General features: G+C 38.3%; 1 protein-coding gene across 1 annotated transcript in view; it reads right to left on the bottom strand.

Annotated features, from left to right (window-relative positions):
• LOC136871719 (leucine-rich PPR motif-containing protein, mitochondrial) overlaps positions 1–26,627 on the bottom strand; it is a 199,705-nt gene that overhangs the window by 150,894 nt on the left and 22,184 nt on the right. The window contains exons 3-6 of the mRNA XM_067145243.2: positions 20,404–20,532; positions 4,853–5,114; positions 2,451–2,682; positions 1,901–2,101 (exon numbers count right to left, since the gene is read on the bottom strand). Coding sequence (XP_067001344.2) covers positions 1,901–2,101; positions 2,451–2,682; positions 4,853–5,114; positions 20,404–20,532 — 824 coding nt within the window. The remainder of the gene's footprint in view (positions 1–1,900; positions 2,102–2,450; positions 2,683–4,852; positions 5,115–20,403; positions 20,533–26,627) is intronic.

Here is a 26,627-nt window from a genome sequence, read left to right on the forward strand (position 1 = left end):
AAAACAGCTTAATTTGATGAAGTGCTGTAAGTATTAATGTGGGGCTGAAGCCGTGCATTGATTGACGAGATCTCTTGAAATGACTGTGACATTAGATCTTTTATTCAATCACGATTTACCTTCCAGGAGTTCAAAAGAGATTTTTTTAAATTATTTGTGGGATTGGAATTTTATGAGCTAGCAGCAGAGCAGATTGTTGACACTACCTGGCAAGACATTAACACTGATGAAATAAGCGCATATGTAGGAGTTCTAATTTATATGGGATTGGTTGTTTTATCTGGAACTGACGATTACTTCCTATGAGACTTTTGCGTATGCCCGTTAGTAAGGCAGGCAATGACACTGAAACGGTTTAGGAAACTTGGACAATATTTACATCTAAGTAGCCATGTTAACAGGCCAATACCACAAGATGAACATTACGATATTCTGTACAAAGCAAGACCAGCTCTGCAACTTACCAAAAAATTTGGAATTTTCTACGCACCTGGCAGGGAACTCGCAGTAGATGAAGCTATGATAGGTTTAAAGGGAATATTTATGTTGAAACAGTATCTCCCAGGGAAACCCACCAAATGGGGTATCAAAGCTGACAGTGGAAATGGCTACCTTCTGAAATGTGAGATTTACAAGGGGAAGTAAGAAACACGGGACCAGAATTTATTATTAGGAGAGCAGGTGGTTTTACACCTGACAGAGTCATACTGGGGAAAGTGACATCACATTTGCTTCGATAACTTTCTCAGTTCTGAAAACTGATGAACTTATTGCTAACTCATAACACCTATAATTGTGCGACAACTAGGGTAAATGGAAAGGGTTGGCCTGATCAGTTTAGGAAACCTGCACAGTTGAAACTCAAGCAGAGAGAATGTAGGAAAATTAAAATTAGGGTGTAACAGCAACAGTCTGGCAAGATAAACGTACTCTTCTTATGCTGTCAACAAATTCAGATTCTGTGAATGATGGTACAGTGAAAGAAAAATGGGTAAAGGCAATGAAGAAATAGAAATTGCGTGTCCTCGTGCAGTCATAAATCACACAAGACATATGGGTGGCGTGGACATCAGTGATCAGAAAAGAGAATACAACGGGGTTGGGCGATCATCTAAAATGTGGTGGAAATTTATTTTTCATTTTGTGATCAATTTGTGCGTTGTGAACAGTTTCATTCTTTATGACGTGAGTAACCGACCAGCTCTCACAGCTCTTGGAAACAGACAGCTGAACTTCCGGCGCAACTTAGTGCAACAGCTGATTGGGAACTTCACGTCCCGCAAACGTACTGGAAGGAAAAGAAGTTTACCCATCGGCTGTCCATCCTCTAAATTATTTCATTCTCTTGTGAAGATACCTGGCTGTGCCAAAGTATGTGCTTTGTGTTTACAAATGAAAAACAGGGCAGCTTCTGGGAGAGACAAACAACATTCAAATGTAAGCAGTGCGATCTACCACAGTGCAGGACGGAGTACTTTTTGGAATACCATCAGGAGCGAAATGTGGATATTCAAAATTAGGGCGAGTACACATTTATATGGACTAATTATTCAGGAACGAAATGCAAAAGAAATTACATTTACATCTTTATTTGTTTGGCTTCTAGCTATTTTCTTTTAAAGAGTGGTATATAAACTGCTGTGCCTATCGGGATTTAAAGGTCTGTGAGAAAACACGATAATTACGGCCGGGCGTCCACCTTTAAATGGGGAATGGCAAAGGGTTAAATACAGGTTTTATAACGAATGTATATACAGTCATATGTTATAACTGTTGTTCTACTTCAGCATACTTGTGTTTTTTTATCATACTACACCCACCTGCACCCAAAAAAAACTATGAATGGTGGTTTCTCTGGAAATAGTACTCAAATTCTTTTTAGTAATATTCCGATACTTACCCTCCTTGCTTTAACCATCTCTCGAATAAAGAATGCACCAAATGTGGACAAATCATCCTTGGGAATAAAATCAGAATCCAGAGGTACAGCACGAAGTATAAAATATGCTCCCTTCTCACAACCAAGGTATACCAAGTGAACAACCGTGTTGATGATGGTTGGAGTTAGATCAATACTTCCCTCAGGTATTAGCTTCAAAACCTGGAAAAACATAATAATCATAGACCACAAGAGATAAAACTTGAGAGAGGGTGCACAAACATTATGATCACACAGAAATGAGTTCAAACCTCATATTTTACAGCCTAATACCACAGAACACACAGCATGTTCATCATTTCATACTGGCAATACAATGTTCATTGGTGTTAAGAGGTATCGTTTCTGATTCCGGGCAATTTTAAGGAAAAGGTTAACAAGGAGCAAAGGATAGGAACAGACCAGCAAATTTAATGCAAAGTCAAGATATTCTTAATAAACACAAACTGAGACAAAGGGAGCTAAACAGAAACCTAAGCCTCAGCAATGACTACTCATTCAGAGAACATACCTCAGGTATCAGCAACTGATTGCCAGAAACAGCTGCAGATATGACAATATCCATTAACTGTGGTTCAGTGAGAGACATATTGGCCGCTTCCGCCTCTTGATAAACTTTTAACACTTTATTCATATCACCAGCTTCAATATAAGCTTTCATCAAGGTTGCGTACGTGTCAATTGTAGGAAGCACCTGGGCTGTACGCATTGTATCGAGCACTGCAGTAGCACTAGCAAGGTCCCTGTAACAAAGAATTAAAAAAATTAAAACTCTTTCCAAAAATCTGACCACGTTCTGTAAGTTTTGCCATGTGGAAATACCAGACCATTGAGTATAAGACAATAGATACGCTCCCTTTAAATTTTAAGAAATCACTTCTATACTTCAAATTAGCAGACTATCTAAACCACACTATAAAAATATCCTCTGTATCCTTAACAAAGAAGTTTACATATATTTGTTTTACGCTGCACCGACACAGGCAAGTCTCATGGCAGTAATGAGCTGCAATCATCTGGTGGCAGAAAGTAAGCCAAGGAAAAGTCAATAGTAGAGTGGATAGCCTACAGAGAATTGCATGCATAGCCATAACTGGGGCTATGAGAACTACGCCGAAAGAAGCCTTGAATACTTTACTAGACCTCCCGTTACTATGCAATTTCATAAAAGGACAGGCTAGAATGAGTTCATATAGATTGGCACAATCAGAGTGCTGGAATGCACAAAGACCCAATCTAGGACACTGTAAAATTAACAGAGTAATAACAGAGAAAGTTCTACACATGCTTTGTGATCATATAATACCAAAGTAAACCGTTTGAGACCCAAATAATTAAAAAAAAGAAGACTGGGATATCAACAGATGGAATACTGATAAAGAAGATATAGTGTGGTGGACTGATGGCTCAAAGACTGGGGATGGCACAGGAGGAGGGATCAACGGGGGAAGACCTGAGAGATCAATCCAGACAAACCTGGGCAAACACACTACTCTTTCAAGTAGAAATGATAGCTATCACAACATGTCTTGAAGAAAATCTGAAAATGAACTATAGGAAAAAGAAAATTTTCATTTTTACGGATAACCAAGTAGCCATTAAGGCACTAGAAGCAGCCCGGATAATATCCACAATTGTCTGGTATTGCCATTCAGCTTTCCTGAAGCTCTCAAAGTACAACATTGTCAAAATAATATGGGTACCAGGACATGCAAGTATAGAAGGAAATGAAAAGGCAGATAAACCGGCCAGGAAAGGGGCAGAAACACATTTTTGTAGGCCCAGAACCTGTATGCGGGATTTCTTATGGACAAGCCCGACACTACATAGGAATATGGGTACAAAAGAAACAAATGGAGAACCGGAAAAATACTCCAGGATGCAGGCTTGGAAAGGAACTGATAAAAGGACCAAACAAGAATCATACTAAAGAACTGTTGAAACTCAGCAGAGAAAATATAAGATAGATAGTAGGACTGTTGACAGGACACTGCCATCTGAATAAAACACCTACTCTTGGAGTAATAAGAGACAATATATGTAGGAAATCCAATGAAGCAGAGGAATCAGCTGAACACATACTTTTTAAATGTAAGGCGCTGGGTAGAATCAGACTCTCCACTCCAGGACTACCAGGTGAAGAGAGAGAGAAAATCCAAGAAGACCTAATAAGAACAACCTGCAGCTTTGTGAAGGGAGCAGGTATATCTAGGTGGGAATGAAGGAAAAATATGGTAGCAAAAGATCTCAGAGGTCGACGCTAATTAGGTACTAATATTTAAAGGCCCCAATGAAGAAAAGAAGAAGAAGTAATGACATATAGAAGAGCTACGACTGAGAAAGAAGCGACCATGGCCCTAATTAAGATAGAGCCCCATTTGCCTGGTATGAAAATGGAAAACCACAGGAAACCATCCTCAGGGCGGCCAACAATGGGATTCGAACTTACAATCTCCCAAGTGCAAGCTGACAGCTATGTGACCCAAACTGCGTAGTCAACTCTCTCAGCACAGAAGTAAGATAAGAGGTTAAATAATTACCTAGGTATTGTGGGTGTAAAAATGGGCAAGTTGTTTATAGTCACTTGGCATTAAATACTTCATAGTTAATGTATCTACACAGAAATAAGTTTTTTTTATTTCTACACCAGGTGCATGCATAAGTCTTTTCCAGTTTTACTAAAAGATGGCACCAGCGAACAGTACGCAGCATATGAATTTGACACATACGTCAGTTTGTTCGTACAACTTTTGACAACTTTTCTTGGGAAGTACTGAACTGAAAGAAAAATTTAAAGGTGTACAATAGGCATAAGTTTGTTTTCCGGACATGGTAAAATTCACCCGACATGTTAAAAATATCTGGGACCTGTTCTGGGAACATTCAAATTCTTTATTACTCTTTGTTACTCACCCTGCACGAGCATGTCCCAGAACTAATGAATTAAATACAGCTTCACTAGCAGGGAACCCTTCAGACTTCATTCGTGAGATCACATTGATGGCCTGTGCTATATCTCCAGCACCACATACAGCAGCAAGGAGGAGTTGGTAGGTATCATCATTTGGCTTTACATTACGCATCTTGGTCAGGAACTCTGCTACAGAGATTTTGTGTCCATTTTCAACGTATGATCTTAGTAGCATATTGTAATGTTGAACTGAGAAGGAGGCACCTGTAAAGAAAAAAATTAATAAACTATAGTGGAAAGAAAAAGTGAAAAAGTAGGGATTAAAAGGGCTCTGATACCGACAAGGTGAAGCATGAACAATAGTGGTCCAAATGAGGTGGAACAATTTATTACACCACCCAAGTGAACCAACTGGAAAATGGTGAAGTCAAGAGAATATCCAACAGACAGCTGCTCCTATTAGGGAATCAAACAGAACAATAATTATGGTACTGAACTTTATAGATTTTCTATGTTTTATTACTACTTTTCAAGCAAGCAGGTTCACATCTTGTATCAAGGATGAGGGTCATCTGTTGGATTTCTTGTCCTCTAGTTTATTGAAATTTACACATAGAGTCACGTCATAGAATACAGGCAATGTGTGATAATTGACGAGTGTTTAGCACCAAGTCTGCTATAGCTTGGATGGTGGATTCTTCTTGAAAAAGTCCAAAGTTTCTTTAGGCACAGTCCCTCCAATCTCTGTGTAATTATTTTTTTCTTGTTTTACAATTTGTTTTACGTCACTCCAACACAGATAGTCTTATGGCGACGATGGGAGGGGAAAGGCCTAGGAGTGGGAAGAAAGCAGCCGTGGCCTTAATTAAGGTACAGCCTGGTGTGAAAACGGGAAACCACGAAAAACCATCTTCAGGGATGCCAAAACAGTGAGGTTCGAACTCACTATCTCCCGGATGCAAGCTCACAGCTGTGCGCCGCTAACCGCACGGCCAACTCGTCTGGTGTGTGTATTTTAACAAACATTGGGAAACATTGGCCAGATACCACAGATTATGTACCAACACAAAAAAACAGAAATTTTTCACTGATACTAACAATTTAGAACATTAAGGGCCTGTACTACGACTGTCAGATAAACAGCCAGATACGTAGGCTGCAGTTTTGCAAACTAGAAGTTAAATATTTTCTTGCGTACTACCAACGGATTTTAAGTACGGTATTGTAATGCGGAAGATGTAGTAACATTTTTATTGGGTTGGTAATAAGGTTACTGAAAATATAGTGAAATTTAGCGCGGTGGTACACGTGTTCCCTTGTGTTTTCGCTTGTTTAGCTCTATTCCTTTTGAAATTGTATTACTATAGTCCAATATCAGACTTTTATTAAGCTATAATGTGGAAGTCCAGGTCAAAAACAGAATTAGGACTGAAATATACACATACGAAGAAATGTTAAAATTAATTAACTGTATAACGAAACTGAAACTGTTATAGAAAATAAATGTAACCTGGACGCAAAAGTTAAGATTCAGGTTATGTATCTTTTTTGTCTAGTACTATTTACGAGGTTGCGCGTTACGTCGAAAGTAAAGTTTATATTCGCAATTAATGCCATTGATGCAGCGTGGGATCATTAATTTTATTATTAATTCAAAAATTGTTTGCTCATTGAATAAGTAGTTAGTTTCTTTCTTTTCAATACAACGTGGGAATAGTAACTGGCAAGCATTTATCTCACTTTAGCGTAAATACTTTTGTAGCAAGTTGTTATGAAGTAAAAGAAATATAACCTCCTTAACATCCTCATTCGACGGACGAATCGCCATGAACAACGTCGTATACCTTTACTCCATATGTGCGTCGCGGATAGATTTGGAATAGAACCCACACTTTTTGACACGCATTTTAATGATTAGGAAATGTGTGCTATCGCCTCTAGTACCCAACCGACTACAATTTACAAGGTAAAAAAATATTAAACTATTGGGACTCGAACCCACGAAAAAATGCTTATCAGCAAACTTTGCTGCCCTAACGACCACGGCTACCCATGAAGCTTGCGATGAACTGCGTGTGTACTACTGATATACTCAGTAGCAACAACTTTCTAGCTTGGGAAATCTTTTAGAATTCTGTGATAGCTGGACAGGAAGCATGACATACTTCATAAATATATACATAAATTACATTGTAGCAACTTAATTTCGCACAGCATCATGCAGATGTAGATTAATCTTCATGAGTAGCCATCTTGATTCTTTACGGTAGCGTCCCCGATGAGAGCTAAGTCCCAGATAAGAGCGTTAACAGCCTCTCCAACTTCGGCATAGCTATACTCGAGAATATTTTCCCAGATTGCACATAAACGAAAGTCGTAGTACGCGGTTTCAACCGAACTTCCAGATAAATGTCCAAACTGGCAAATAAATTTATACCGCACTTTTATCTGGCTGTCGTAGTACAGGCCCTAAATAACATATTTGTTTCTTTTTTTTTTTTTTGCGTCGCACCGAAACAGGTATGTCTTATAACGATGATGGGATAGGAAAGACCTAGGTATTTGAAGGAAGCGGCCGTGGCCTTAAGGTACAACCCCGGCATTTGCCTGGTGTGAAAACGGAAACCACAGAAAACCATCTTCAAGGCTGCCGACAGTGGGGCTCGAACTCACTATCTCCCGATTATTCCTGAGTAGTTTCCTACAAGGTAATCAAAATATGTGCTTCTCTCTGGACTCATGTCTTTTTTTTTTTTTTTTTTTTTTTTTTCAAGTTTCAGATTTCAGTTTGTGATTAAGAACTGTAATATTCAATTCTCTGTATACTGTATTTAAGAAAAGGCATAGGAATTTGTTCAGCAACCATGGTCTAGGTACAGAAAATACACCAATATCATCAGCCAAAAAGGTGCATTTTCCGTTAAGTTCTATATTTACAATATCATAATAAAAACAAGGAACAGGCATGATCCTAAGACAGAACCCTGAGTAACACAAGTCATAACAGTTAATGAGTCAATTTTTACTCCATTACCTTGTTTACCCTACTTTTAATTATATCTGAAGACAAAAAAAAATGAATGATAATGAATTGTAACATTTGAGACCGGGAATGTCTATTCAAATTGCAAAGGTGAAGTAACACAGGTCCCAACTTGCATCCTGCATTTCGTGAGGGTTGGCAGCAGTGAGCATGTTTATTTTCGCGCGGAAGACTTGAATGACTGCAGTGATACTGGTCCGTAGTTGTACTCTTTGTTTGCAATCTTCCTTTATGTAGGTGCTTCATGATGATTATTCTGTACGCTATTAAACTTTGAAAGTAGTGTGTGTTAATTTACAAGTACGATTGTGATTTGGAACCGCTTGTGGTGATATCCTTGTGATTTCTTTATCTGTGATTATTGATGATGATGATCGTGATGATGATGATGATAATAATAATAATGATAATATTGCTGCTGTGCTCTAGAGCTGAAACTGGTGAGTTGTGCTCACAGTGCTTAAATCTTAAATGCCTTTCCATTTTTTAATTTTCATACTTATTCTAACAATGCTTACATCTTATGGTGATTAATTATTCCTGCTTTGAAAATGAATTCTGTGGATGCTATTTTCAAGAGCAGATGTCTTTCTTTTGACAGTAGATTAGAACTGAAAAGGTTAGGACCTCCGAAACCCAATTTAAATATTATAAATGTTCAGAATCTTTGCAAAAGTAAATCACACATCGTACAAGCATGCAGACAGCATGTGGATGAGAGATAAGAAATGCGTTCTTTTGCTACACGGGTTTGGCTATGAATTCTCGTGATCTCGCGTGGACATTAACTGGTGTTACGGACCTAAAACTCTTGAATGAATTTAAAAAACATAAATCTAGTGAAAAGCATATACAGTAAACAATAGTATTCAGTTTGCGATGCTTGGTAAGGCAGACATCAGGTGCCAGTCAGATAGCGTGTATAGGTTGAAAATTGAACATTTCAATGAGGACGTATCAAAAAACCATTACATACTCAGTAAACTGATTGACTGCATTAAGTTTTGTGGAAAATCTGAGTTTGCACTGCGAGGACACAATGAAACCAATTCATCTGATAACCCTGGAATTTTTTGTGAATTGGGTAATTTATTGGTCAAGCTAGACTCTACTTTAAAGGGGCACATTGAAAAAAGCTAACAATTGTGTTTTTCTGAGACTATCTAAAGCTATACCGAACAAGCTTTTAGACTTTCAGTTGATATGTGACGATATTTCTCTGAGACAACCAGAATAACCATTACAGTCATCCAAAATTTTTACTCAGTTCATGTTTGGAGATGAAAACAGTTCTTATGCATCCTGCCCTAGAACTCCATCTAGTTAACTAAATTTTCGGGACTTGTTCCTAAACGATCTCATCTAGTACAGCTGTCCGTTTGGAAAATTTGGAAAATAACATGCAAAATCCTTCTAAATGGTTATTTTAAAAACCGTTCACTTGCTTGTTGGGTTGCAGAGTGCTCAATAATCAAGTTCAATTGATCGGTGTAACAATGAACAAAGCGTGCATTTTTGTACACGGCCTTCTTTCTTGCCTGTACACCAGTGTGTTGCCCGCTTATCAAATTCGAACAATCATACTCACAGCTATTACTTTTCCAGGACACTTATTTACCTCCATTTAACCTAGTTCGGCAAATAAAGCTTGACTAATTCCGTATATACATAATTTTCACAGCAGATCCTCAGTGATGGTATCATTTGTATGCAATCATTACTGTATATCCAAATGGCAAAAAGCAGCTGATAAGGGCAGCCTTAAGATCTCAATTTTCTCTTCTCTTTTCGGTCAAAGTTGTCAAGAAAGAGGTGTGTGAAAAAGTACTGTGGCCGGCCCCCCCGACCTAAAAGTCCATTGGCCCCACTGCCATTAACCACGAAATATTGGCTTCTTTCCTTAAAGATACCTTTGAAACCAAGAAATAGCAAGATCTCTGACTCCTACTTAACTTAATTTCAATAAAAGAATATGATGATCCACTATAAGTTTTCTTTATGTAAATGAATAGTCCAGCTGCAGAACTGCCACAATCAAGAACTGGTACTGTTGTGTCTATTGCAATGCATCTGTACTCAATTCCCTTCAAAAGCCATACTGTTGACCGTTTAATACACTGTTAAGATTCTAAGAAATAATTCTGTTCTTAACCATTATTTCATGCAGTTTTGAGAATGCTGATGTAATACTTGTTGGTCTTTAGCTCTCAGGATTAAATGAGACACCACATTAAAGGATAGGCACTACTCTGCTAATTTTGCTTATATTCAGTATTTTGTCACAAGAGAGAGAGAGAATAAATAGGACAACCAATGCACTAACAAGACTGAACTTACATCATTTCTTCAGTAGAATATTAACTAATGCCATCATCAGCTGCACTAGCAGTGTTTTTCAGTTCAGAGATACAGTTATTTATTTCATTATTAGTGGGTGTTAGAAAGAACATTAATACTAGTATTTCCTGCTTAACTTCTACCTATGTAAGTAAAATATCTGTTTAGAATATTACATATTTCTTGAGTCTTTTATACAATATTGTTTTCCCACACTAACTGGTCTTCATTACAATGAGTTTTGCCTTTGGATGTTTCTCTCAAGATATCACTGATAGTAGACCAGTAGAATATGTTTCTCCAAAAAATATGGCTTCGAACCGAGATAGCAAAATAACGTTTAGAAAACTCAATCATCAAAATTTACCAGTGTTTCGCCCCAGTGCATCGTGGGCTCATCAGTTGGATACGCATTTTCCCAAGACACTGGCCAACCAGCACGCCGGTAGAAACACCGCTGCAAGCTATCCTGTGATAAGAACAATGCAGTGCCGATGTACTAGGGGAGAACTGCATCTGCACTTGCTATATATGCCCTCCCGGGCTAGCATGGCACTGGTAATTTTTGACAATTGAGTTTCCTGAATTTTATTAAAATGTTTTTCTGTTCAAGAGAGATGAATAATTTTTTTCTGTAGTATTCTCTTCTAGTTCTTTCTTTATTCGTGTCAGAAGTACTTACAGATATTTAAAAAAAAAAAAAAACATGGTATTTACATTCCTACTATAGAAATATACAGGTCTATTATACAGTCTTCCAGTAATCTTCAATAACTTGTTTCAAAACAAATTTCTGCTTTGTTTGAGCTTTTATCAAAGCTGTGAATTCTTTATTACACATGGTTTTTCAACAGAAAGTTTGAGTTTGTATTTACAAGTGCACTGAGAAACATAAGAATCTGGAAACATAAGAATGCTTTGTCAGTATCTTTTCATATCTAGGACAAATTCATTAGTTTGGAAATATTTTAATCTGTAGAAATCAAAACGGCTACTTGCCAGATTGCTTTTCCCCTCTCTCTTGTATGTAATGAATCTAAATTCTGAATGTCTTTTATCTGCATATAAATAATGCACAGTAGAGTTTTCCACCTATTCAATACCAAGTTGTATTTACAGTATTTACATTACATGAGACTAGTTTCAACCCTACTCGCAGTCATCATCAGCCATATTAAAACATACACAAAATATATGGTAAAATCCTAAAACATGTTTTCTAGCAGTAAGAGTCTTATGAAACACATCATTTTACAATATGAAGTGTGGTTGAAATGTTGCAAATGAAAATGAAATATTACGTGTGATGTAGGCGAGTAATAATTAATACAAGTACATTATACATGCTAAGAATTCTGGAACAAAAGTACAAATAAGGTGCTCTGTGTTGTTAAAATTTATAGACTCATGGAATTCAGTAGGTCCTTGTGATACATAACGGTTGTGGACCGAGTGCTATGGCAATAAGAATGAACAGAAAGTAAACTGACACACATATAAAAATATACAGGTAGATACAATGTCTGAGTAACAAAATGTGTAGTTGATACTCTCTGCAGTCGCTAATATCACGGGTTACATTTGAAAATTTTGTAATTGCTCTTATTATAAATTTATTCAATGGAAGAAACTTTTGGAGGAAAGGAGTGAATTGGAAGGACAGACAACTGATCAGGGGCCTATACATACAACAGATCAGAATACAGATAGCGAATAAGATGTCAAAGGAAAAAAGAATTGGAAGGGGCATCAGACAAGGTTGCTGTCACTCTCCCATACTGTTCAACATTTACCTAGAAGATATCATTGGGAAATGCCTAGATGGAGAAGAGAAGTATGTATTGGTAGCAGGAGACGAGAGTCTATTCGATTTGCGGATGACATGGTGTTGTTAGCAGAGTTCTAAATGGAGTGCTAGCAGACTTGAATGTAACCTGCGAGCAATATGGAATGAAAACAAGACAAAGAGCACGGTAATAAGTGTGATGTATTCACAAAGACACACACAAAACGATGTCACTTGTGTACACTGATTTTATTACCAATTACTTACAAGTAAACACACATAACCTAATCAACTGCCATCACAAACAAAATAATACTACGGAAACATCAGAAGATTACGACTGCCATCTTGAACTGGCTCTGACTGCCACATTAGCATGTCAGCATGCACACAACACATGTTCACAAAATCAACTCCTGTTAAACAATAACTCAACTGCACCATCGAGACTGTCTCTTTATATAGGTTGCCTGGGCAGGCTTCTATAGCTCATTCCATGTTAAGAAAATAGTATTGCTCTTATGACAACAGGGTTGCCATATCAAACGGCTCTGCTCATCACCATCATGGGAAAACAGCGGCACATAAATTTGTGAAATTCAATATTTAAGTTCAAGACCAAAAGCGGAAGAAACTAAGCTACACATTATTTTTATGAACTAAAGGGGACGGGGGAGGGGGGGTTGTGTGTGCTATTTTTGGTTTGTACACAATCAGAGGTAAACTACAGCATATAAAAAACCTTAGCATTGAAGTGCAAGGCAAATTGGTGGAGAAAATAGACAAATAATTTTTATGGGCTCGAGGGATGCATTTAATTGCATTTAATAAATTTCTCCAGGCAATAAAGGCTAGAAAACTGATGCAACAAATAAATTCTCTAGATGACTACAAAAGATCAGTGTTAAAGAAATTACACACATTGGCTTATCGCGTAACTCTCACTCAACACATTTACGCACTGATTTAAAGCCTAAAAACGCACACGCAACAAATAAATACTGTAGATGACTTCACTACAGAAGTGAGCTGCCGGCGGTTCATAGAGTGAGGGACTACACAAGCAACACAGAGGAAGGAAAACGAAGGAAGGCAACGAAGCAATGGCTGTTCCTGCCATTGTGCTTCCTCCCTATGAATGTATTTATGAAAAAGAAAATGTTATGTACTTATTTCAATAACTCACGGGCAATAATGCCTCATCCTTTTTATCTATCTTTAATAATGCATTACAAAGTACAGTATAATATCCCTTAATCACAAGGAATTATGGGTGTCTCAGAGGGAGTGTGTTCACTCCTTGTAGGACCACACCTTTTCTCGTAAATTCTAGAGTGCCCAATGTACATAGTTACAATTGTAAGGAAGGTTCTACATAGTTCTTGTCGTACCTAGTGTTATTCTGGATATTACAGTGTGTTGCACAATGTTACTGTGGATTATACATCATATACACAGGTAATAATAAATTATATACAATCTGTTCCGGGGATATCCATGGAGCAGAAAGAGGTGAAAGAAGGTGCAGGTGTTGAATGGGTCTAACTATATCAGAAATTGAATTAAAACTTTAACAAGGGTTATATTTCTCTTTAAATTGCAAACTTAACAAATTTTTCACTCAGTGAAATAATGAGGTTACAGGTACAATGACAGTTTCAAAAATTGGAAGATCCAAGATTAGATTCAGAACTAACAATTTTGGGCTTCAAGCCCCTAGTTCACACAATTACAATTTCAAAGTGGTAGTATTTAGACAAGGATAGATATCTCCCAAATTCAAGAGCACTTTGCTCCCACAAATTACAGCCTTCCAGAGGCACTCCTCAATATTACAGAACTTTAGGAGCTTACATGCTCTCTAACATTGACCAAATTTTAACTGCCTACTTAAGGCAACATTACACCAAACTTTATGATCTCTGGCCCCTCAAGGCGCAATTTACAATTAACAAAAGTAATACAAAGGGGTATCAAGTACCAAACCTAGTGGGCCTATGTGGAAAAAGAATAACAGGTCAAATTAACGGTCCGAACACAAAATGAATGGAGGCGTATACTTACACTCCTAGATAATGAAGAATAAAATCCTAACGGGGCTCTCGGCCCAATGATACAGGGGCTAATCCCAAGCTACTGAGGTGATTCGAATGAAGGTAAATTTACTACATTACAGGAAAGAAAAACAGCTACAAATTCGTAGTCACCTCAAACCAAGTTGAAGGGGAACACGAGAGGGTAATTTTCTTTTTTTTTTTTGCTAGTTCTTTTACGTCGCACCGACACAGATAGGTCTTACGGCAACGATGGGACAGGAAAGGGCTAGGAGTGGGAAGGAAGCGGCCGTGGCCTTAATTAAGGTACAGCCCCGGCATTTGCCTGGTGTGAAAATGGGAAACCACAGGAAACCATTTTCAGGGCTGCCAACAGTGGGGTTCGAACCTACTATCTCCCGAATACTGGATACTGGCCGCACTTAAGCGACTGCAACTATCGAGCTCAGTTCGAGAGGGTAAAGCACTCTCTATCCCCGATTTACCGTTTTAAGAATTTATGAAATTTTACATTAGCCAAAAGAAGGTTTACATTTTAGAAAACAGGTTACATAGTTAGAAATTAGGACCTTACCCTCATTTAAATCTGCGGAGGTAGCTACAGAAAAATAAGTCTGGTGGACATTACCTTAACTGCTGGTCTGCCTGGCCCCTGTCTTAACATACACACTCACTCACTCACTCACTCAGAAGTACAGCGATCAAGAGGCAAGGTAGCCAGAGCAGCCGCAGTTTATATACCCGAAGGAAAGATTCGAGAGGGTTCTGGACTGATCCGGACACACCCTCTCAATTTTATTGACAAATTCAAAAATTACACCGAAAGAACTAAAAAGAAGCCTGTAATAGGAGGAAAAATAATTACAGAAAATTATCAATGGCCAGATTCAAAACTGGCAGAATGAGAAAGAAGTGTTGCAAACTTTGAAATATATAAGAAAAACAAATGAAAGTTGATTTACTAGAGAAAACCCATGAACACCAAATTTCTTTCAATAACAGCTTCTTTTACCTTGCACCAGAGTGCATGACCATAGCTTTTGGTAGTGACATCTATGGAGAAATGTCCACACTTCTTGAAGTAAACAAACACAAAGCAAATAAATCCAGTCAGTTTAGACAACTTCACAGACGAAAAGTTTGAATGCCCTTGAAGATGTGAAGGAGGCGTCATTCTGCGGCGTCGGCGTAGTCTCCATCGTCGGCGCCGTCACACGTCGTCGAAGTCGTCCCACGTTGTAGGAGTTGACCCACGGCTATTGTCAGCCCTTGATGTTGATGGAGACTCGAACCTGGGGCAGTCGTCTGATGATAGTGCAGCATGGAAGAGTTGTTAAGTTTTGTATTCCACAAAGTCCTATGAAAGGAGCAGAGAAATGTAGAACTTCCGCACAGAATATCAATGGAATCTGATACGACACTTCTCTACCGCACTGCACTGCGAATGAAGGCGAGACACTATTTGCTGGTAGAATAGGTTCCACTGTAAATGGTGTTTGACGTACATTTGAGAAAAAAAGAGATGAGTTCAAAGTCACAGTTCTGTGAGAATAATTAATATTGTTCGTGCAATAGTCACTATCGTACTTGAAATGATAAGCAATGAAAATAATCTGGAACTTTGTGAGATGCGATAGTTTAGCATTTCACTCAATCTCAAAAGAAAATAATTTAAGTTCTTTGGACAGTCTCTGCACTGTTTGCAAGGAGTACATGCAATGTCCTAACACACACACTCGTAGAAATAAATTAAAGTCTCTGCGAAGACAGAAAGAAACAGTTTTATGACAGTCTTGTGAAAGGAAACCACGTTCTGTTACGACTTAGTCTTAAAAAAATCACGTAATTTCTCAGAGGCAAAGTTTTCACTGAGGCACAATATTACACGTAAATTCAAACATAGTCTTTATGAGGGAAATTAACATAGTCCCACAAAAAGAAATAAAGGTACCGTATTCCACGAATCAGCACTGTCCTTGAAAGGAAATATCTGCACAGTTTAATGAAAGTAAATATTAGCACAGTTCTGTGAAATGGATTGACACAGTCTTTTAGAAATGAAGATTGGCACAGTTTTATGCAAAGAAAATATTGACACTTTTTCTCACGGAGTGATTGACAAAGTCTTTGAAAGAAAAGTTGGCACTGTTCTTTACGAAATAAAGTGACACTGTCCATAAAATAATTGTTCAGTCACTAGGGCACAATTTTACGAAACAGCCTAACACAGTCTCTTGTAGAGAGAACAACTAAAGCACAGTCTTTGTGCCCTAAGTCCTTTAAGCACAGTTTCAAAATGTACAGTCTCTTCAATTACACAATTCACAAAAGGAAATGAAGTTACATGGCTCGACAGACTGATATTAACAAGAATAAGCTTTCGCTTACACGCGAAGTTAGAGTCCACAGAGAAGGCTTTCAACACTAGTATTACGTAATTTCGAACCCTGGTCCTCAGCTGGACAGAGTAACGAACCGTATCACATAGCGAGGCAACTGGTTCACGACGATGCGCTCGCACGCGCACACACACACACACACACACACACACACACACACACCGAGACATCCAGTGACACACTGACTCATTCAAGGCTGGCGACTTCCTTTTATTGCCGAAGGTCGGACGGCGCGACTGTAAATATGAGCATCTTAAAAAATTCGTATCTTGGCCATCCTTCCATCGATTTTAATGAAATCTTGGTTAGTAGCATTTATTGTCCAGGCCTACAAGGTGATGTTCTCGAAATTATGATTTAACCTTCCGTTCGTGATGAAATGCCATAGAACAGAAGAGAATTTCGGTGTGACGTCACTTGGCCTTGGCTGGCACTCTGGAGCAGTGCTTGCTTGCATGCTGTTCCCCACAATGCCTGCGCGCTCGGCGCTTGTTTTGAATCCATACAGCCGGGTGTCAGCGAGTTCTTCTCAAGAAATACATGAACGTGAATGCTCGCAGGGCATTCCAGTTTCAATACATAGTTTCTTAGTGCATGTTTCAGCCATTGCTTAGGGAAATTCATGCATAATGCATGTTTTGTTTCATGTGAATGCAGCATGTAAGTGTGTTTTAGTTTACGTGCATATTTTATGATACATTCGGCATGTCACTGCATTCTGCCACACTTCATGACTTTCGTCATTCTCAATCTTTTGTTTTTGGGACCGATTCCACCATTAGGAACAAGCAATATATTTTTGGCAATGTTTGTACAGAGATGACTTTGCTTCAGGGAGGGTTGATATTTTTAAAAGGAATAAAATAATTACTTTGACTTCATAGGAATATAACGAATGCTATAATTGTCACTGGTTTGAGTGTACAGTACATACTACAGTATGAATTGAGAAATACACATAACACAGGATACCTGAAGAGCTCCTTCTAGAAAAGCAAATGAATAATGTCCGAGGTAGACTTCATTGGAAATGATCCTAAGGACGTGGGCACGGCGACATAACGTCTCGTCAGTGTAATTGTTACGGCGATGACATCTTGCATTTAGAGACCGTGTTGGCTGGGTTATTTCAGGTGAAGGGGCAGTGTTACTATCAATGCTGGATTATTTGGGTTGGGATAGATTAGACATTAGGAGACAAACAGCTCGACTTATTTATGTGCGATGTTCAGAGCTGATAGTGGTGAGATAGCAGCAACACTATTTTTTATTTATTTTACACGCATTAATCTCCACGGACCTCAAGCGTGACTGTAGTAGCGTGCGTTCGGGAGAGCGCAGGTTCGAGTCCCGCCTGGCCTAACCTGAAACTGATTTTCATGGTGTCCCATGTTCAACACCAGGCAAATGCCGGATTCGTACCTTTGAGATAGGCCACTGCAGACTTCCATTCCCATTCCCATCCGCGGGGAAAAACACCAAACTGAGCGCAACCAGTTACACGTGAATTTCAAAACAAAATAAAAAAACTTTAATCTCCCTTCCCCGTTGGGTGTTCGCCAGTCATACAATAACGTCGCACACCCAGGGTATGTTACAGTACAGCATATTATGTGTACAATAGTTTACAGTACATGCCTGGTGGCTGGAATCAATGCCAGGAAACAGCTTGCGTGCCAATACGTCCTTGGCTGACCGCACACTATCTGATGCAGCATGCAAAAGCCCAAATGCAGTTTTTTATTGATATCTTAAAAAAGTAACTGTCTGATTTTGAAAATACATACATATTTGAACTTGTACGCAGTTGAGATTTTAGGCCAGCTGTATGTATTTGTGCTGTTCCATTTAATTTTTTTTGCTAGTTGCTTTACGTCGCACCGACACAGATAGGTCTTATGGCGACGATGGGACAGGAAAGGGCTAGGAGTGGGGAGGAAGCGGCCGTGGCCTTAATTAAGGTACAGCCCCAGCATTTGCCTGGTGTGAAAATGGGAAACCACGGAAAACCATTTTCAGGGCTGCCGACAGTGGGGTTCGAACCTACTATCTCCCGAATACTGGATACTGGCCGCACTTAAGCGACTGCAGCTATCGAGCTCGGTGTGTTGTTCCATTTAAAAATATGGAGTTAGTATCAATATCTTGGTTATTAATCACCCCATGAGAATAAGTAGCACATTATTTTACAAGCTCCTCTGTATCATTTATGAATATAAGAACAGAATACCGATATATTTAATGGTTTAGACATTATTTCCGTGTAACATCTTTGGTGAATAACTCTGTATATATAAAATGATTTCTCTCATCCTGTGTACCCTAGACATTTAGTAGTCAGATCCCTTCTTTCCTCCCGTTTACTCTCATCATTTCGTCCTTCACCAGTTAATATGACAATAGGCCGAGACTGATGTACCTGTGGGTAATCCGTGAACAACACAGGTCATTTTGTAGATTCACCCCCAAGCAAGCAGATAAATTACAGATAACATTGTAAATATATCTTCTGCAGGGTTTTTCTTTTTTCTCTTTTTCCATTTACCACTGACAGTTGGAAGTTTATCAAACATCTCCCTTGGTAAATTATTCCAATCCCTAATTCCTCTTCCTATAAACCAATATTTGCCCTCAGGGACTCTTAATATCATGATATTACTTTGTTTTCTGGCACTTGTGTAGTTTCCTTTAACTCTTACCATTTATTTATTAAACATTGCTCTTTAACATGGTTTCTTATGACCCCAAATTCTTTCTTCAATTATCCATACTCTTTGGACATAAATTCTAGAGACTCGTCACGTGCGCATGACTACTGTTCAGTGGAGTCTTTCCTGAAAGTTTGAAATTCCATTTTATTCATTTTCACGCAGTCAACATGAGACCACCTACCGCAATTGCTCTCACAACCGATAGCCACGTGGGTGTTTTTAATTTCCATTCCACAGACAGGACACACGCTTGCCATGTTGACGTTATAAACTATGTCTCTGTAAAGGTGGATTTTTAAAAAAATATACCGTAATCTCACCCATACAAGAAATTCACGATGCAGACAGTTTGACTGTTGAAAGACTTTTCACCAGTCACTCAAGTAGTCTCAAATGTAAGATGAAATTCATGAATTCATGATTGTCTTAAATGTAAGAAGACTTTTATTCTGTTGTCAGTTTTTCACAAGGAATGAATTTGTAATCTGCACACTTAGACATCAATTTTGCACATTCTTTTATTGTATATTATTTTGCATTGTTACTTATTGTATCACCTGTAAAACAGATGGCAACCAGTTCATAACACAGTTACATCTTACCACCATACGATGAAAATAATTTTGACTCAGTCCTGTTAAACACATTTACTGAGTAAGAAACTCCACATAAGCTGCCAGAGTTTTATTAATTTCTTTCTCTACTTTCTATTCTTTCCTTTCTTTTTAAAATATTACAGTCACATCAAAGTTGAAAACAAAATATTTTGAAAAATGTTATTTACAGCTTGCCTCTTGATATACTAATAATGAGATTAGTTACATGTAAAGCTTGCCTCTTGTCGAATACATTTAGTAATTTCTTCTGCTTATCACCTGCATGTGTTACCCTATGTTCCACCCTGCTTATTGTGTCTTTTCGTTCCTATGTCATACAATGTTTTGTATGAAACTTGCAGAATGCTGAGTCATGGTGAATTTCATTACTGCCTGTAGACTGACCAGTGGCATTCAAACACTGGCTCAAAGAATCACACAACATCCTGGAAGCGACAACTGTACATTTCACCCTCTCACTTGTCCTGGATGAAATGTGATTTTGCAAATAACAGAAAGGTCATCCAAGAAAATTGATTTGTAAACTGATCAGTGAACACGTATCAAGAAATATTTTTCAAAAATGATAGAATGATGACAGCATATATGACAAAAGCTCTAACCTACCTAAGCCCTCCAGTATTTTCCAGACTTCATGAACTAAATTTACTCTATTGGTTGGATGCTCATCTGGAAGAAGATTGCCACAGCATTGGAGCAACAGGATTTCAACTTCCTGGTTATCTTGCTGGACATCTGTAAGAAGCATTAGAAAAATTACAACAAATAATATGATACATGCTCTAAGGATTCTGTATAACTAATAACAGCAATAAGGAAAGAAGGCACCATAGAAATAGTAAAATAAAATACCTGCTAATCGCATAAAGTAATGTTATTTAATATCAATCACTCTAAAATTTGTTTTCTTTGACACAGCAAAAACCGAATATATTATCAAGTCTATCTACACAGACTGTGAAAGCATCAATTCACATACCCTAATATCATGAAAGTATCAAATTAGGGAATACTTAGAAGTTGCCCAGCTCAACGTGGTCATAATAAAAGGTCTTTTCTCCTCATGAAGTGAGCTGAACTAAACATGTAGTTGTCCTTTTAAATGCCCTCACACCTTGTTGGGAGTTTGTATACCTACCCATTTCATATCCCAGGACACCAGAATGATTCCGAATAGCCAAGAGCGAATAACCCTAACAGGAACACACACAGCTCTAGGTGGCGGAGATGCAGGCATTTTTGCAGCCTGAATTGCTAATTTCTTTGATACTTCTCCCAAGCATCTAGAAAAGGTGTTTCTGGAGCCAGCATCACATAACCTGGTTACGGCATGGATTTCCCGCAATAACAGGTGGTGCAGAAAAAAGAAAAGTTCTGATTGTCTTTTTAACCTCACTATGATGGATGCTATTTAAAGAGTTCAGAGTAAATAAACTTGCTGAACCATACGTCACATTACCATAGCACAGTTGGGAAGGAATTAAAAATTGATAAAAATATTTTAGCCCCTATTGTCGTTTTCACATTGAGAAAGTACGAGCTATTATGGTCAATGCTTCCTTTATAGGAGAATAGAGCACAATATTGCCAAATATGTTGATTGGGTTGGAAGAGAACAAGAATTAGTCAAGGGACGTTAGATAGAAAAGATATAAATTGTGGAACAAGGCATCAGTAAATAGAAACAATGCTCGGGAGCTATAGTTGCCATCTCATGGCTTGCCACCCTCAATCTGTGCAGCTAGAGAATGGCCAGAATCTGTTTTTAGTTAATAATTATTCAAGGGAAGAAACACAAAGAGAAAATCATCCCCTCATAACTCTAATCCTGATGGGGGGAAAAGGAAAAAGAGCCACAAAGGGCATGAAATGCACGACTTACATGGTCTTGCAAAATTAACCCCCCGCAGGGGTCAGAAGAGAACACAATTTGGTCTGCAATGAGGAAGGACAGTTTCTATTGATTATTCTAGTACGTATTACCTCAACAGGGCCCAGAAGAGTTATTAGGGAAGATGCACCAACGTATATGTTATCCAAGGCAGAGGGGCTGACCAGATACAAACAAATGAAAATTAAGCAGGTGAGAGTAGAAAGGTAAGGATTAGAAATGAAGAAGCATAGAAACCTCAAGTTGTGGTTATGGTGATGGTAATTATCGTTTTTACGGGAAGTATAATGAGATAATCATCTCTCCTTGAATTTAATCAGAAGCAGAAAAGAAGACACTCAACCCTTTGAAGAACGATGGCACAGACAAAAGAACGGGAAGAGTCACAAAAAGTGTGACATTATAAACACAAGCCTAATACCAACCACACGAGAAGAAAGTAAGAAGAGTTGGCCAAGCGAGCATTAAGTGTCCATTTTGTTTGGACATTATTCTCTGCCTCTCTCTATCACTTTATGATGTCAGGCAGGACAGCTTATAAATTCAGTTACCCTGCAAGCATGGTTGACACGTGCTTTACAAGTTCTATATATTGCACTATCCATTGTCGTGTAATTGAATCAATAAGGATGTAGCATTTTTGCTCCTTCACTATTTTATTGTGTGTTAATAATAATAAAATAATAATAATAATAATAATAATAATAATAATAATAATAATAACAACAATAACAATAATCTACCAGACAGCAGAGTAATGTGGATCTCTTTTGGGCGACCTATGGCTGAACTTTTAATTAATTTTGTAGAATGAACACCCAACAGCTAGAATAACATACAGGGGCTGTATGCCTGACATCAGCACTCCTTGCAGAGGCAAATTCTTTAGAGCAGCCATGTTTTAAAAACATGTGCTCAGGTGACAGGGGGTTTGTGCATGGCAATTCAACATCATGAGTATTTAAGAAGTGAAAAGTTACAATTCTCGCCTTCAAGAATGCTAGCCATATGCTCAGCAAACAAAGGCACTAATCAGAGTAAGGTATTGCATATGTATGGTGATTGATAATGTTCCCTTTTTCCAAATTACCATAAGTGATGATTTCTTCGTACCTGTTTATCTTTTGCCCTTGGGAGATCGTTTTTGTTGCCATCTACTGAACTTCTTTGAACTTCATTGAAGTTCATTCTATTTTTTCCCCATAATGGTCCCGAAGGCCACGTGTCACTCTCTGTGTCTTGTGTTTGGGCATTGGTTTGATGCAGGCCTATTTCAGTCAAACATATACCAAGCATAGCAAATACAGTATTCACTGCTTGTTGTAAATTTATGAAGTGTTTGTTGTAAACGTTAGTCGTGTTAATACTAAAAAGTAGGCTACAATTCATAATGAACAACTTTCAAGGTTACCTTTCAGCTAGTAATCCTAGTATAATAAAGTAATGGAAACTTCATTTCAATGGCTTGAATTTTACTCTCATTTCTTGCTGTCAAAGTCCAAGTCTCTGATGCATACGTTAATATAGGGGTATCTTTTTACATTCCATAGCAACTTCTCCGTTCCACACCAGGTTCCTTACATTCTGGTAGAACATATTTTGCGCTTGTACACTTCTGCTGATCTCCTTATCCAACCTTGCATCTTGCATTATTTCACTTCCCAAATATTTGAAGTATTCAACAATCTCTAGGTTTTGTCCCCCGATACTAACAATTCCTTTTCCTTCTCTTTTTCCTCTTGTCATCACCACCATTTTGCTCTTCTCCACACTGATTTTCCTACCATATTTCTCACTATTGTTATTTAAAGCCTCTAGTTGAATTTGCACGTCTGTATTGTTGACTCCCTAGGTCACTATGTAATTAACAAACAACAATATTTTCAAATTCCCTCCATATCTTGCCTTTGTTTCCTTTAGAATTTCATCCATAACCACTATAAACATAAGTCTTCCCTGTCTTAGCCCAGTTTGGTTTCTAAACCAATCTGTTCTCCCCATTGGAGTCTGGACTCAACTGAAACAATTCTTATACATTGCTTTCACTAGTTCCCTTGATTGCCTTCCACATCCTTTTCTTTCCAGGTTTTCTCACCTTTTCTCTATTAACACTACGATGTGGCTTTTCTAGATCAAGGAATACTACCACCAGATCTTTTTTCCATATTCCCACCATTTTTCCATCAGTAATCTCATAGCGAATATAGGGTCTATCGTTGACCTGCCCCGTCGAAATCCATACTGCTCTTCTTCTAAATTTCTTTCCACCTTTCCTCTCATCCTCCTTTCTATTATTCTCTCCAATATTTTGGCTACTTGTGACAACAGTGTAATTCATTTATAATTGTAACATACCTTATTGTCACCTTTCTTAAATACTAGTATTATTACACCTCTACACCAATCATCAGGTACTTGCTTTTTCCTCCATATACACCTTAGCAGCCTATATAACAAATGCAGACCAATAGGTCCAGCTGCCTTTATCATTTCCATACACATTTCATCCATCCCTGCTGCTTTTCCTGTTTTCAATTATTTAACAGCCATGTCCACCTCTGCCATTGCAATATCTCTTTCCATTTCTGGATCATCCGCATTTTCCACTACACTCTCTTCTGCATCATTTCTCACATTCAGGACGTTATCAAAATAATCTTTCCACCTTTTCTGTATCTCCTCTGGGTCTGTTATTACATTTCCACTTTCTCCCTTCACTTGTTTTGTGTAGGTATTTTCTTTTCTCTTATTTTTTATCAATCAACATCCTTTTTCCACCATTCACATCCCTTTCCAACTCTTGCGTGAATCTCTCCCAACATTTTTTCATCTACCACTTTTTACACTTACTTTATATTTCCTGATACTTAATCTTACTTCCTTCCAATCTCTATTCCATTCTTGCCATGATGTCTTTTGTTTAACAACCACCTTCCCCTTTCCATTCCACCAAGATGTCTCCTTTTCCTTCGCTCTTGTCGAAGTTCTGCCACAATTCATCTCTGCACAGTTTACAAATGTGTTTTTAAATTTGGTCAATTCTTCTTCTACACTTTCTATTTCTGATATAGGGGTGTGCTGTTTTAATTCCTCCTGAAATTTCTCCTTAGTTCTTCTTTTATCTTTTAATCTCCACACTTTTATTTTCTTCTGTCTTATTTCTTTTACTCTCCAATTTTACCCACTACTCTCTCCATCAAACGCCTCACCCTGTAGTGCTGTTAAATCCATTAACAATTCACAATTTATTTTCTCAACCAAAACATAATCAATATCTGTGTTCATCCTTCTTTCACCCCAGCCATATCTCATGATCTTTCTAATATTCTTCTTTCTAAACCAAGTGTTACCCACAATCATTCCATTTCTCTCACAAAAAGCAATCAACTTATCTCCCTCACTGTTTCTCTCTCCATATCCAAATGGACTAATCACTTCTCTTTACCAATTCTGTCATTTCCAACCCATGCATTGATGTCTCCCATGACTATCACTTCCACATCAGTGATTACTTCCTCGAGTGTCTCGAAGAATTCCTCTATATTTTCCTCACTGTTTCCAGTTTCAGGTGCATAAACTTGAATGAAATCTTTCACTCCTACCATCCTCAGCCATTCTATAACTAAAGTAGTATACCCTATCCACATTTTCATCCAGGATTTTGTTAACAATCACTCCTACTCCATTCTTTGCCTCACCTCCCCCACTCCAGTACAGGGTGTACCGTCTACTCATCCTCTTCACTCCCTTTCCCCTCCACTTGACCTCACTCAGTCCCATCACTGCAACGTTCTCTTTCTCCATAAAATCAATTAACTCCTCTGATTTTTCCTGTCAGGGTCACAACATTTATTATTCCCACCTTCATAATATTAACCGCTGGTTGCCCACTTATCACAGCTTCTCCGGCACAAGAACTACGAGTCGCTTTTAGTAGGGTACGCCTTAACCTTTTCTGAGGCTGATAATTACCACCACTCATTTTAGGCAATTATTACGATGGAGTGACCACTCCCAAAGGCATTTTAGAGCTACTGCTAGCAATTATTCAGGCCACCCCTTACATGGGGAACAAGCGCCCTTGCAGCCACCCCTAACATGGGAAACAAACACTGATGATGAACAGTGTACTCATACTATTCCTCGAGTACTGGGCTGCCTCTTCCGCAATCTCCATCGTTCCGAAGTCCATCTTCTCCGCTTTAGATTCCGTTGAGGTCTTCACTCGTAACCCTGAGCTGGGACCCTTACCAGATGCTACACACCGGGTCAGTGTGCTCTGGAACACACATAGGCAGAGACACCACTCCCTGGGCAGGGCTGCCTCCAAAGAGGGTCCCTACCTGTTACCTACAACATGTACCCTACATTATAATAAATCCATTTTATTGAGCGAGTTGACCATGCGGTTATGGTCGTGCATCTGTGAACTTGCATTCGGTTCAAATCCCACCGTTGGCAGCCCTGAAGATGGTTTTCCATGGATACATTTTCACACCAGGCAAATGCTGGAACAGTACCTTAATTAAGGCCACAGCCGCTACCTTCCCAATCTTATAACTTTCCCATCCTTCTGTCGCCGAAAACCTTTGGTGTGTTAGTGCGACGTTAAACAAGTAGCAAAATAAATAAATTAATTAATTAAACATTCACAGTGGTACACATGGGGATGCAATACATTTTAAAATATGATCAGAATAAGGTTGCAACCTATCGTAGGTCCCTTTCTTTCTTAAATATTTCTTTCATAAATACTCATTTATGTACGTCTTTTTTGAAATTTACGCTTAAACACAATAGCCAAGCAGTGTAACGCTCTTGTTCCAAATTTATGGCCTGTTTGCATGTCGCTATACGATGATTCTTCTAATATCCTTTTTGAACTACCCTACAATCAGCTGACTGTCATGTAGGTGCTGCAACATGGATGAATTCTACT

The sequence above is a fragment of the Anabrus simplex genome, chromosome 4 (genome assembly GCF_040414725.1).
Source record: "Anabrus simplex isolate iqAnaSimp1 chromosome 4, ASM4041472v1, whole genome shotgun sequence".
Classification (NCBI taxonomy): Eukaryota; Metazoa; Arthropoda; class Insecta; order Orthoptera; family Tettigoniidae; genus Anabrus; species Anabrus simplex.